Source organism: Phyllostomus hastatus, unplaced genomic scaffold (genome assembly GCF_019186645.2).
Source record: "Phyllostomus hastatus isolate PE091 unplaced genomic scaffold, TTU_PhHast_1.1 phas_scaffold_78, whole genome shotgun sequence".
In the NCBI taxonomy this organism is placed as follows: domain Eukaryota; kingdom Metazoa; phylum Chordata; class Mammalia; order Chiroptera; family Phyllostomidae; genus Phyllostomus; species Phyllostomus hastatus.
In genome coordinates, this window is record NW_025334041.1 from 47,571,310 (window position 1) to 47,585,408 (window position 14,099).

At 44.2% G+C, this 14,099-nt stretch overlaps 1 protein-coding gene across 11 annotated transcripts in view; it reads right to left on the minus strand.

Annotated features, from left to right (window-relative positions):
* ATXN7L1 (ataxin 7 like 1) overlaps positions 1-14,099 on the minus strand; it is a 232,518-nt gene that overhangs the window by 52,413 nt on the left and 166,006 nt on the right. For 8 of the 11 annotated variants that reach the window (XM_045826986.1, XM_045826984.1, XM_045826983.1 and 5 more), the window contains one exon: positions 4,254-4,476. In XM_045826986.1, coding sequence (XP_045682942.1) covers positions 4,254-4,476 — 223 coding nt within the window. Of the gene's footprint in view, positions 1-4,253; positions 4,477-12,173; positions 12,555-12,959; positions 13,589-13,632; positions 13,707-14,099 lie in introns of those variants that run through there. The other 3 variants (XM_045826994.1, XM_045826991.1, XM_045826992.1) reach the window with 3 other exon arrangements.

Genomic DNA, 14,099 nt, shown 5'->3' on the forward strand with positions numbered 1-14,099 from the left:
GGTGGCCAGTGAGGATCAGTAAGGATATGGGCCAGGAAAGAGGACACAGAATGCTGTGCAAAGAACTCTGGCTTAGCAGTCCCTACTTCCTCAGGTCCCTTTTCCCCAGATCCCCATTCTCTAGAGCCCTGACCTTGGCCCCTGCTCTTCTTAGGCCTTATAGCTTCCTGGGAGGCACCATCTGTACCCATGGCTTCAATGCCCGTGTCTACATTGACAGCATTCAAATCTCCATTCCCAACACATTTCCTTCTCTTGACCTCTGGGTCCATACATTCAATGCCCACCAGCATCTCTATGTAGATTGTAGATGTTTCTCAGATACTTCAAATTCCACTGACTTCTCAGCTAAACTCACCCTTTCCTTCCCACCCTAAACTCTGGACCTTTCTATCCTTCTCTTGAGGAGGAGGAAGTAACAGGACTAGTCACCCAGTTGTCCAAGTCAAGACCATAGACATCATCCTCAACTCTTCCCTTGTACTGCAAGGCCTACATACAACCAGCTCCAAAGTCCTGTGGAATTTTCCTTCTAAATATTTCTCCCATCTGGCCCTTTCTGCACATGCCCACTATCACTGCCTGGTCCAGGCTGTCACCATGCCTCACCTGGATTACATCAAAGTATCCTCACTGTTCTTGCTGCTTCCTGAGGGGCCCTTCAAGTCATCCTGCATGATACTGTCAGAGTGATCTCACTACAATTAAAAACTGCTCCTTTAACAGCTCCATGCAGCTTCAGGGGGTAGTCCAAATTCCTGAACTTAGTGCATACGGTAGAATTTTATAATTCACCCAGCCCGCCTACCCAGTTCATCTGCCTCCCCCTCATGCAAACACTTCTGCACATTCTGTTTCCTTTACTTGGGACACCCTTCCCATTTTCTTAAAAAATTTTTTTAATTGTGGTAAAAAATATATAATCTAACATTTACCATTCTAATATGGTTTTCTTTGTGTAGCTCATTTGCACTTATCTTTCAAACTCAGCTCTGTGTGACCTCTTCTGAAAACCCTTTCTGAGTCCACAGACTTGGTTAGGTGACCTTCTGTGGTTCTAATATCTTAGCTCTTGTCACACTGTACTCTGTGTTCACTTATGTCTTTTTACAGACTCCCTAAGACAGTGTCTGTCTTCTTTAACTTTGCATCCCCAGGGCTGCAGTGTGCAGTTGTACAGGGTGTGCATTATATTAGGAATGTCTGACTGGAGGAAGTGAGTAGGGGATGAAGACCATTGGCCAATTGTGTACCTGGTCCTGAACTATATCCAGGCTTTTTTCTATTGGCATAAACATTCCATGGGAACATCAGTGGGGCCTATATAACCCCAGTGCTTGTTGTAGAGTTGACACATAGTACTATAATAGATGCTCATTAAGTGGTTGAGTAAAGACAGATGGATATTCTAGGCAAAGGTACCAGGGGAAGATGTATTGGGGAAGCTGGAGTAATGGGATGGTATTGTATGATCAGGATTGGATTAGGGGTTTGGAGGCAGTTTGTAAATAGTCCCTTATGTGCAGCTGAGGGGCTAAACTCTTAATTCAGGAAGCTTGAGAAGTTTTGAGGGAATATTATGACTTAGAATCACAAAATAATCAGGCTTGAAAACAAGACTCAAAGAAATAACTTGTTTAAGGTCACACAGGAAGTTAGTGACCAAACTGGGACTTGAACTGGCTTTTCTTTCTTTTTTTTAAAGCTCTAAATTGGCTTTATTAAGTAATTCATGAACCAGGCAGTATCCCATCTAGCCACTAGAAGGATGCTCCCTTGAACTGGCTTTTCTTGCCTCTAGCTCTGTGTCCATTCTTCCACATTGCTCTCTGGGGAAGCTTCCTTGAACTGAGGCTGAGCCCTGTAAGTCTCCAAGCCAAATCTCACCAGCCTTCCCAGCATGTGTCTGTGATGGTGGGTATGGGGATTATAGCCTGGCTGACTGAAGGTGAGATTAGGTAGGAGGCCGCTGCAATCAATGCTGAGCTTCTTCCACAGTGCACTCCTGGGTCTGTCTTCAGAATATCTACCTACTTCAAGTGAGGTAAATTGCCCGCCCATTAGCTTTCTGTTCTTCACACAAGGCAAGTGCTCTCATTTTTGGAGTTTTTTTCTTGTGAGGTATTTCCCTCCTTGTACTCCTTTTGGTTGTTTTTCTTTGGGCTCTGGGTAGATTTTTCAAATTAGTTCATAATCACCTTCTGCCTCTAGCTGAAGGGGCCTTGCCCTCAACAGGTCTCACTAAGTGTGTGTTGAGTTAGTTGAATCAAAGGTGGAGACTAACCTAACCCCAGTGGTCTCCCCAAAGGCTTGCCTCCTGGGAGGATTCTTGTTGCTGAGGCTCATCCCGTTGGGGCCACATTTATCATTGATCATTTCTTGTCTTCCTTTTATGATCTTCTGTGACCCTGGAGTCTCCTTTCAGCTTATTCCTCCTGAGCCCCTTGCCTAGTTTTCCTCATTTGGTGTCTCTGTAGCTCACTTCTGGACTCTGAATTATTTTACCCTTTTCCATTTTCAAATTCAGTCAGAGTCAGATCCACTTCTCTACTTTTTCAGGGAGATTTGACTTTTTGACTTTTATTCCAGTTATAGGAGCTCTGTCCTTTGGCATATGTGATACTCATGATTATAATAAGATTATCTCAATTATTTATCAAATGTATACTGTGCTCCAGACATTGCACCTGCTGATTGTATAAAAAAATAGCTCACTGTATCCTCATCACAATCCCATGGGATAGTGCTATTATTAGCCCATTTTACAGAAGAGGAAAACCGAGACAACCAAGGTTGAGCAACTTGTCCAAAGGCACCTAGCTGAGATTCGTACACAGGCACTAATTCTGGAGCTTGTGCTTACATCAGGACACATGATGTTACCTCAATAAATAATCTTCAAGTGCTTTCCAAGGTCATCGATTAGAGGGAGACTCACTCCCAAAGGCCCAGCACCAAGGCGACTGTCACTTTTAGGCTCTTCCCTAACCAGCTACATCCTCCTACAGGATGGGCCTGAGATTCTAACGATGAGATGAGAACAAAGCTTGTCTATAAGGCCCACAAGTCACCTGGCAGTCATGATGGGTGACTCCCCTCCTTGACAGCTGTGGCTAAACCTTTCTACTCTGTTACGAGGCTCTTTACTTGATCTGGCATAATTAGTTCTTTATAAAGTGATCATAATTTCCAGTGTGCAGTGACAAGCTGATTGACACTTGATTTCAGTCCCCGGCTTTTCTAGGTATGAACTTAAATATAATTAACTATCACTGATAAACAGAATATTTTTTCTTTTTAAATATATAAATCAGACTCCACAATGATACCTGAAAGATAAAGCTAGGGGCTCTGTCATAAGGCTGTCCTTCAGTTTTCCAAGTTGGGTCCCTCAGCATTTTAAGATACAGGCATCAGACATACCTTGTTTTACTGTGCTTTGCTTCACTACACAGATTTTGCATTTTGTACAAATTGAAGGCAAGATCCTCTATCATCACAAGATTGTAACTCGCTTTGTTGTGATACTCGCTTCACTGTGGTGGTCTGGCACCCACAATATCCCTGAGGTCTGCCCGAATTAATCTTCTGCTTCCTGTTCTTATTTTCACTTTAGTTTCCTGTCTGTCCATTCCACAGGTAACTTTTTCTGACTTTTTGGTGAAGACTGAGATAAAAAAATGAATTAAAAGTCTCTGATTTTTCAGTTACCTGTAACCAGTTCTGTCTCACCCAACAGAAGGGTACCATTCTCTTTGGATTTGCTCTTTTCCTCCTGTGGTCAGTTCCTGATCACCTGCGTCGGCTGGCAGCTGTTCCAGGAGCAGAGACCCCGCTGCTCACAGGAGGGAGGCTGTGCAGGGGGGCTGCCTCCCAGGACTGCAGGCCTGGCCTGGCTTCCTGCTGAGCTGACTGACTGTACTTTTGATCATTTACACCAAAACTTCTCTTCACTGGGGTGGAAAATTTAGAGATGACCATATCGACAAGGAATATTTCCCCAGTACCCTTTTCTTATACACAGCTTGGCTCAGCTCTTAGCAGGAGAAAAATTCTCCTGTCATGCATATGGCACTTTAAGGTCCTGTATTCCCTCCAGTGTTTTGATTCCTCACCCCATCATGTGGGTTTTCTGTCCCTGCCCTCCTCAGACATGACACCTGGGAGCTAAGCCAGAGGGTAAACACTGTTCCCTGTGGTGACAGGGGCAAGGAGCGACAGAGAGCTGCTTGCTGCCAGCACCGGGCACTTACCATGGTTTGTCTCTTGATCCTTTTGCAGAAAAGACTGTGTGCTGTTTGCTGCTGGAGGTAAGTAGATTGTCTTTGGGCGTTTTGAATGGCTTTGAGGTGCTGCTGGCAGAGTTATGGCCGCTGAGACAGGCTTTTGTTTTCACCTGTACTAGTGATGTCCTGGAATTGGAGGGTGGAGATGCTGGAGAGGAAGAAGGTCTGCACATTGAAGCGTGTCTTCTCTCTACAGAGGGAGAAAGAATAGAACTCAGCACATCATTTGTAGCAAGCGAGTCTCTCACACACTCATGCCACGCTCACATACAGCAGACAAGGAGAAAGTGCTTATCTTGCAACGTCTGCGTCCCCAAAGCCTCAGCTCTGATTAGGGTTTCTCTTTTTCTTTTCTGAATGAGAAATTGCCTTTATTTAACTTCTTTATTATAACTTTAAAAATAATGTTTCCACAAATACCAGTAGAAACTCCAATCAGTAACTTAACATGAAAATACATTTATTTAAACCTCTTTTCTTTGCCTCCTGACTACCTTTTGTCTTGACATCCATTCCTCTCCCACTAACTAGCAATGACATTCTGAATTTCTGTATCAAATGGCATGCTGAACCAGACCAAGGTTCTTACCAGAGGCATTTACCAGGCCTTCCTTCTGCAAAACAACTTCCACAGGAGTAGCAGAGAGGACCCAGGTGTCACCTGAACACAGTGGGATAACCATATACCCAAAGTGATCCCCAGGCAGCTGCTCAGAGACTACAAGGTCCTTCAGCATAGTGGGCAGGGCAGGACTCCCAAGAGAATAAATAGGAAATTCTTGAACCAGACCAGCAGCAGGGTCATTATGGTCAGAAGGACCAGCAAGGGCTAAATGAAAAGCCTTCAAGAGCCAGGAGTGGCCCAGCCTCTGTCCACATGTCATACCTGTGGGCTCTCCAGGGGTCTCTGGGGCCTGGGGTTAAACCTGCTAAGCCAGGACATGCAGGAGGACATCAATGCTTCAGGCAGAATCCACAGAGGAGAGTAGGCACAGCTTCCTGAGGTGCAATAGAAAATACCAGAGCTCTGTGCAGACATGAGCACTCAGTCAGCCTCATGGTCTGGACTCAGTGAGTAGGATGAGGGCACTTGACTGGGACAGCAGGTACATGAAGTAAAGTTCTAGTATCCCCCCTTGAGGTGGTTCTCAATTGCTATAGGGTAACAGATTTGATCAAAGGACCTCTCCCAAGAAGAATGCACATTCATACATGTTCAACTTTGTACAACATTACAGAAGGAATCCTAGACCCCCAAAACACAAAGGTTCTGGAATCCTAAGGGCCCTCTTTGATCCTTTTGTGCCTACCGTAGGGTGCCACATATAGTTAGTGCTGAATTAATATGTGTTCAGTAAACAAATGAAATGGTAACAAATGTCCTGAAGGGAAGAACTAGAGATCACACGTCTGGAACTCTGGGTTGAACACAATATGAACAGGGTGGGGGATGAAGATGGCAGAATATATTCTCCCTCCACCTCCATGCTGAGTCCCAGGCTTTTCTCACCAGTGAGACATTTCTGGCTGCCGTCCCAGGCACCTGACCTAGGCGAAGAAAGCCAGAGTAACCTTGGCTATCTGAAACAGGATTGTGGTGTTTCTCTGTGCTCCCTTGTACTAGCGCCTACCGAGTTGTCTCAAAGCAGACTGACTCTAGCCCTATGATGAAGTGAGAGTTGTGGGGAAAAGTGGATTTTTGAGGGTCATGTGATTGCTGGGTATTTTTTACCTGACCAGTGTTAACACGTAGCCTACAATATGACTCTACAGGTAATTTTTCTGCACTGAATCAGACTAGACCATGCATACATGCTCGGTTTCCAGAGCCATCCTGTTGAAGGTTTTGAAAACCAAGAGCTAGTTCCAGGGCCTCTGTTTTGATGTAGCAGAAAGAACCATGGGCTTGGAGGCAGGAGATCTAGGCTCCAGCTCTAACCATACCCCATTAGTAGGCTTACAGCCTAGAATTCACCACTTACACTTTCTCAGTTTCCATGTCTTTATCTGTAAATGAAGGGGGTCTCTAGATAGCTTCTAAGGCCTTTTCCACTCCATTATCATAAATACAAGGCATACTTACACCTGCTCCTTCTCTTCTTATCCCTCATGATTCCTGAATTTACAGCACTAATTACAGCTGAAGTACTGAAATATTTTACTCAGGCAGATCTTCCTTGGAGGAATTCAGCCTTCATAAAACTGCACTGGCCTTTACAACCCCAGTGAGACAGGCAGGAAGCAGCCAGGCATCTCTACCCTCCTCACACCTGACTGGCCAGAGAAGACCCAGAATGGCGAGGTGACCCACCAAGGTCAGGGCCAATGGCTACACAAAGAATGGGGCCTAACCACTTCTCAGGACGGCAGGAAACGAGGTGTACTGTGACCAAGATTTGGAACCAGGAAACTAGCAAGTATAGTTTAGAATCACTAAACTATATCAATTAGAATCACTGAAGGTTAGAACTGGATTTTAAAAGTCAGCTCATCCTACCTCCTTGCTGACTGTTGGGGTTATCAGTTGGAGAGGTGCTCTGTCACCAGCTTGCAGGGCAAAACTAGCTGGAGGGAATGCTGAGACTAGAACCAAGTCATCTCACTTCAGATTTTTCTGCCCTTCAGAAATGTTTTGCTTAGCAATTTCTTTTTTTGGCAGAGGTTTCCAAAACTAAAATAAGACTGCTTTTTACCACTACTGTTTTGGATTTGTCTGCAGTCTTCCTTCACTCACTTGCTATCACTTGCTCAAGCTGGCTAGAGGTGGGGGAGAAGGATGTGCAGAAATATTCCTCAGTTCTGCTGGGAAGATAAGCCTTGATAACAAAAAGAAATTTTATTTTGCTACACTAAGAGTTTAAAATAATACAAATAAACAAAGATGAATCACAAGGAAGGATGCCACTAAGGACAAAATGAATGGGCCAGACCAGCCATTCTAAAATCACTTTCCCAGAGAATTCTGGGTAGTGATCCTGCTGCTAAACTCACAACAGATTAAATCAATGAATAAGCTTTTTTTTCTTGGTTTTATCGTTTAGTTTCACGAATGACCAACTGAAAGAACAAGTTGCATATGAGAGATTATTCATCAAAACTTGAAGATAGCCTTTTACCCTCAATTTTTTGTGATTTTATATTATAATAAACAGGTTAAAAAGGCATTTCCTACTTGTGAAACTGTTTCACATTGTTCAGACTGAATTAAATCTACTAGTATTTCAAGATATCTCACAAAGAGATCTGTACTTCTGTCCACTGAGCTTCACAGAGACCTAGCTTGACAGCCACTGGTGCTGGTGAGAATAAAGTGGGACCCTGGCCAGAGTGATGAGAGCTTCACTTGGGAGGTGGGTTTCACAATCCACTCAGTTAAGCTTTTGAAAGTAGGCAGAACTGGTCCTGGGTCAGGCAGAGTGAGGAGATTTTTTTCCCCAGAAAGATCCAATCCCTATTCAATCTGTGTTTCCTGAGTCTGTAAAGACCTGTCTGTGGATTACTTCCAGGGTTTTGACTTTTGGCAGAGAAGTGGGGTGGGCTGGTGATAGGGTCTTAGTTTCTTTCCTTCTGTTTTTTTTTAATTTAATTTTTATTGTATTTTTTTTCTGGGTCTTAGTTTCTTGTAAAAAGATGTTGCTGTGCAGGTAGAATGTCTTTGAGTAAAGTGTTCCAGATTTATTTTGCAATCATTCTGATATAAGCCCTCACTTACTATGGGCTTACTCATTTTTTTTGTCTCTGTGTTTTGGTCAAGGGAATACCTTAGACATATCCTTATAATTACTTAAGTTTCATTTGCCCTTCTTAGAAAGACTTTATAGAACATTGTGTTCTTTATTCACTATTGAAATATTTCATAGACTGAAGCAATTTTGAGAAAAAGAGTCTGTCCCTCCAAATTTTCTCTTTGTTAATATACATAGATGTGGTAACATCTGTACATTGGACTGTAATCAACTGCTATTTTGGACTGTTCTTTTTCAGCTGACATTACGCCATTTATACATTTCTAGCTCCCATATACAGGTCATTTGAAATGGTAATATTCAATCATTGACATGCTCTAAATTACTTAGCCACCTCTCTTACTATCTACTTATTGTCTAGCTTTAAAAAAACCAATTTATTTAAAAAGTGATTTAGGATCATTCCTTTGAGGTATAGTGAAAGGCTGCAGTAGTTTATAGCTCATGCAACACATTTCTTTCCAGACTGTGTGACAGAAAGCTCAAACCAATCTATTGTGCTAATGTTGAATATGAGTACCACTTACCTACTGAAGTGAAACAAAATCACTGTCAGAACACCCATGCAGAATTAACTGTCTATGATATCAAATACAACCTCAGTGAGTGCTCTGGGATCACCAACCTCTGGTCTCACCCCTTCTGTCCTTTGGCCAATAGTAATAGTAATTTATTAAGGCTTTCCTATGGGCTAGGCATGCTACTGAACACTTGATTTACCTTATAGCATTCAATTCTTGCAATATCCTAAGAGAGGTACTATTATTATCTATATTCTACAGATGAGGAAACTGAGACTCAGAGGTATGAGTTGCCCAAGGTCATGGATCTAGGAAACATCAAATCTGGTCATGATGTTAGAGCCTGTGGTTTTAACTCTGAGTTCTACTTGAAATGCCAGAAGATGCTGCATTCTGGGAATCATCCGGAAGAGCCTGCTGCCCCCTCCCGTGACTGGGCATTTCAGCAGTGTACCCGACTCCTCTAGGGAGAGGAAAGAAACAAGGGGTTTGGGCAGCTTTTTGGTACCAATCGGCAGCCCCATGCCACAGCCTATGATCTCAACCAGAAAGTTGGGGACCCCAGGACCAAAGAAATAAAAAGCCAAATCCTTTTACTTTTTTACATTTCCACCACAGTAAGTCCAGACCACAGGCTCAGCAGCTGGCTGTCCTAAGACCTTACTTTACCATATACACATTAACCATCCATGTGTGACCCCAGGGCACAATCCCGGAGACTAGCTGAGTGGGTGCTGGGAGACCCCACTTCTCAGCATTCTAAAAATCTGTTAAATGTGGGGAGCCCCGGTGTCTCCACAATTCTCTCTCCTTATTTTCCACAGATAAAATCCACCAGGTTCTCAAGCAATTCCCTTTCAGTAAAAGTTCAGAGCCTTCACCTTCCCCCTGCTTATTCACTGAGATATTTTCATACTCACAGTATCAATGTCCTGCATTTAAAACCTCAGCACAGATGCCTTGTGAATGGTTGAACTGGATGCCAATACCCAATGTGGTGCCCTGCTCCAGTTTTAGAAAAAACTTGTTGGGAATTTTCCAATATGGTTTTTAAGGGGCCAATACCCTCCCAACAGACTGTGAGGAGCACCACGGTCACTTGTGGCCCACCATGGTGGGTAAGCTCCCTCAGCTTACACTAGTACCAGGTGTTCTCATTGACAGCACTGAGTCTCCTTCAGCCTCTGCCCTTGAGGGCAGGTACTTGGCAAATCATTAGTCAGGTTCTATTTTATCAATCAATTGTATCTGCTTTAGTAGGTGTGGTCAGGATGCTTTCCATAAAAGATAGCTTGGAATTCCAAGGACCTTCTTCCAAAAGTAACTGGAGTTGAAGGGTGAGGAGCAGAGCATAGACCTCAGCAAGGGGAACCATGTAGGAATTACTTGGTGAGGGAGGTGTTTCCCCAGTTTACAGCTATGGAAACTGAGGCCAACTGCATTTGAGAAACTGGCCCGAAGCCACAGTGTTATTAAGTGGAGAAGCAGGGGCTAAAATCTGAGATTGTGGTCTCATTTGCCACAACTGTACTCAGACACTAAATACAGTGTCATGGTTGTCAGAGGAGGGATACTGAATCAACCTTCTTCAGCAGGAAAGGAAATGAAGACACAGGGAAGTCAAATAACTGAGGCAGGCTGTGAGTAGCAAGCAGAGCATGCCAAGCTGTTCATGTGCCAGGAGTGCTTGTGAGCTTCTCTGGCATGCTCATTCCTTGCTCTGGCTGTACTGCCTCTTTAAGATACCAGGGTCTGGGTGGCTGGGCAGGTGCTCCTTACACCACGGGTGCCTGTCACCAATCAGCTTATACCAGGTCTTCTTTTCCTCCTTCACCTCCCACCCACTGCCAAGCAACATGCACTGCGTGGGGCACTCTGACAAATGCTGGTGTGGGCCGGCGGCTCACATACTCCGATCTTAAATCTCCTAGGCTTGGTTATCTGGTCACCCTGAGCCCATTCATTAGGTCAGGAAGAGAAGCAGCATTTCTTGAGTGCCTTCTATGTGTCAGGCACTGTGCAAGCTACTTTTATACTTACCAGCTCATGTCATCTACCCAACAACCCCACAAGCGTGTACTATTAGCCTCCTTGTTACAGATGGGAAATTAAAGCTCAGCAAAATTGGGAAACAAGACCACGGTCATGCAGAGTTCAGCAATTGGGAGAAGAGCCCAGGCCTGCCTGGCCCTGGAGCCAGCACCCTGTCTACCATGCCACACTACTGGGAGGATGTTCTCTTTCCTCTGCACTTCAGCAACAAACCTCTAAAATGATTCCTCACAAAGTGTTCCCCATTTTCAGGGCTGGTCCAGAACATAACTCTGAAGTTAGAAACACGGGATTCTTCTTATCTCTCCCCTCCTGGCAGAAGCATTCCACCTCAGACCTACTCTTCTACTGGTTATTTATGCTCAGGTGCAAATGTGTGGCACCAACCACCACTAGATAGGATTTGGGGAGTCCCAGGGACTTTTCAGGACCCCCAAAATATTGCCATAGCCCCTAAGGATGTCCTCACTAGACACCTAACTTAGCTGAAAAAAAAAAACAACAACAACAAACCCTAAAACCAAAACAAACAAACAAACAAACAAGAACAGCAAATACAGACCTGTGGGGAAACAGAACATGTACACACCACTGTGGGTACTTTTAAGGGATGACATTTCTCTGGAGAGCAATCTGGCAACAGCCACTGGAACTAAAACATAATTATAGCCTTGATTTGGTAATCTGGTAATTTTAGTCTGGAAAATAGACCCCCAGGAAATATCCCCCTCCTCCAAAAAATTTCAGAAGTAACTTCAAGCAGCACTATTTACAACAATAAAAAAACACCAAAATTAACCTGAATGCTCTATAATAAAACAACTGAAAATGAGAAGTATGAGGGTTATCTCAAATTTAAGGAAAAGTCAAGGGCAGGTGTTTCGTTCAGTCTCACATCCCTGGCTCTTAGCCCAGGGTCTCGCCCCGTAGGCATGCACTGTCTTCACTGTCGAAGTGTTGTGAGGACTGATGACACATGGACGGTGGCTACCACAATGCAAACTCACAGAAGGCACTTCACATAAGCTCCCCTAATACATGCAAATCCAAACACACAAGAAAGAAAAACACGATTAAAACTACCACAAAAATATGTTAATACTAATCATTACTTTATAAAAACATAAAACGTTTAATACACATATACTATATATATCATGTATTTAGGTGAAAAAAAAGAAGGATATAGGATGGATTGCTTAATAGACTTTGTTTTTGTTAAAGCTCTTTAAGTCCTTACAAGAAGAAGACGAAAAACAAACAGTCCTGGCTGGGTAGCTCAGTTGGTTAGAGTGATGTCCCCATTTGCCAAGACTGTGGGTTCGATCCCCAGTCAGGACACATGCAAGAGTCAGCCAATGGGTGAGTAAATAAGCAGAACAACAAAAATTGATGTTTCTCTCTCTCCCTCAAAGAAAGAAAGAAAGAACAAATGAACAAAAACCATTATCATGTGCTTAACCAGAGAGAGCAAAGGGGAGAAAATAGGTGCAAATACAAAGGTAGGAAGGAGAGAAAAACATGTTAAAGTCAAATCTCATGCATTTGATCATTTCCTTGGAACTTACCATGTGCCAGGCACTGAGATAAAATGGAGGTGATAAAAGAGACACTGTCATTGCAGAGGGTTCCCTTGGAGCAGGAGACACTCCCCAGATCTTGGGCTGGTCACACCTTGTTACCCTGAGCAGTGGAGAGCAGGCTACCCCTCAGGAGGCAAGCTGTTGCCTGAAGGATCTGAGGCAAGTGAACAGCCCTCCTGCTCTGTAGGACTCTGCAATCCTCTTAAAATTGGGCTTTTTATTGCCCCAACTGTTCCCACATGTCCAGAACCAACACAGAGTGGAGGGGTTGACAAGGAATTCCACTGGCATGAACTTCCCCATCAGAGTCACCTCCCATCACAACTGCCTGACATACGCACCATGCAAGTCACATGAGTTTAAATACAGAGCCACTACAACTTAGGTGAAAAGTGATGGCTTCAATTTTTAGAAATAGCTGCTGGATTCTACCTGAGGATGGCACAGCTGACATCATCTCGGTTGTAGGGGCACCAAAAGGACAGGTGCACCAGGCAGCCAAAGCTTCATGAAGAGGGAGGCACAGTCTGAGGGATCTTTGGGGTGAAGATACATGAACAGGGTTTCCCAATGTCTAAAGTGCCTGAGCAGCTATACTCTTCCCAATACTATCTTGAGATAAGCAATATCAGTGGCCTTTACCCAGGGGCCTTAGGCTAAGCACATTAAAAAGCTCTGTCCCTGTCACAGGCATGTCCTGCCCATACCTCAAGGAAGGGAGGGAGGATCCTTACGCATGAGGCAGAGAAAGAACACAGACCACATATTTACCTCAGAGGCCACTTGGTGCAGCAGAGGGCTCCTCACCCTTGGGACAGATCCAGGGCCCCCAAATCAGTATTTTTTAAAAGGTCCCAAGGTGATTCTCATGCCCTGCACCAGCTTTGGGAGTCACGAGAAATAGGGACCAAACACTGCAGTATTTGGAATCAGAAAGATCTGGGCTCAAATCCCAGTTCTGTCACTCATTAGCTCTGTGACTTGGGCAAATAACTTAACCCCATGAGCTCCAGTTTCCTTACTTACAAAAATGGGAACATTAATGCCTACATTAGCGTTACAAGTGGGAAGGTGCCCCTGCAGTACAGTGAGGGCCACATCTTAGCACACATCACATGTTGTGATCGTTGGTTTACTGGGCCAGGCATCCTGTCACTGAACACTCCTCGCAGGCAGGTGTCTTGTTCAGTCTCTCATCCCTGGCTCTTAGCCCAGGGTCTCGCCCTGATAGGCACGCACTATCTCCACTGTTGAAGAAATGAGAGTTGTGAAGATTGATGACACGTGAACAGTGGCTACCACAGTGCCAACTCATAGCAGGCACTTCACATAAGCTCCCCAAATACTTGAAAATGTACATTAAAACAGAACACAAGTAGTAGCTCTCCTAAGTAGGCAGTTCTCTGCCTTCTCCTTGCCCCTGAATTAAGACTACTTCACTTACGAGATCCTGGAGCATACTGTTTAAGGACCACAAGCTGAGCAAGGAAAGGCCACCACTGCTTGATTTCTATCTGTTCCGACCTCCAATTTCAAGACTGCAGGGCCATTATCTCCTACAATAGAAGGTGCAAAGTCTCACCTCACTGCTAGGCTCACAGTGTCACTCACAACCACTCACCCCACAGGCTGTCATGGTCCCATAGCAGCCACTAATAACGGAACCATTTCTGTTCTCTTTGGAGTGGCAGTTGGCAGTGGCAAACAGGAAGTTGTCTGAAACAGGGTGTGGTTGTGCCCTGTCAGTATATGCCAACAGAGACACACACGTTCCCCGCCCCCTCCAGCCTCCTCCAGTTTCTCTCTGCTCCTTCTTTAGGAGCAAAAGGTCTGAGTTATTTTGATGAAAACAAAGATTTTTTTACATGGTTTAAGACCAACTATCACTACCATACAAACAAGTACCTGGTG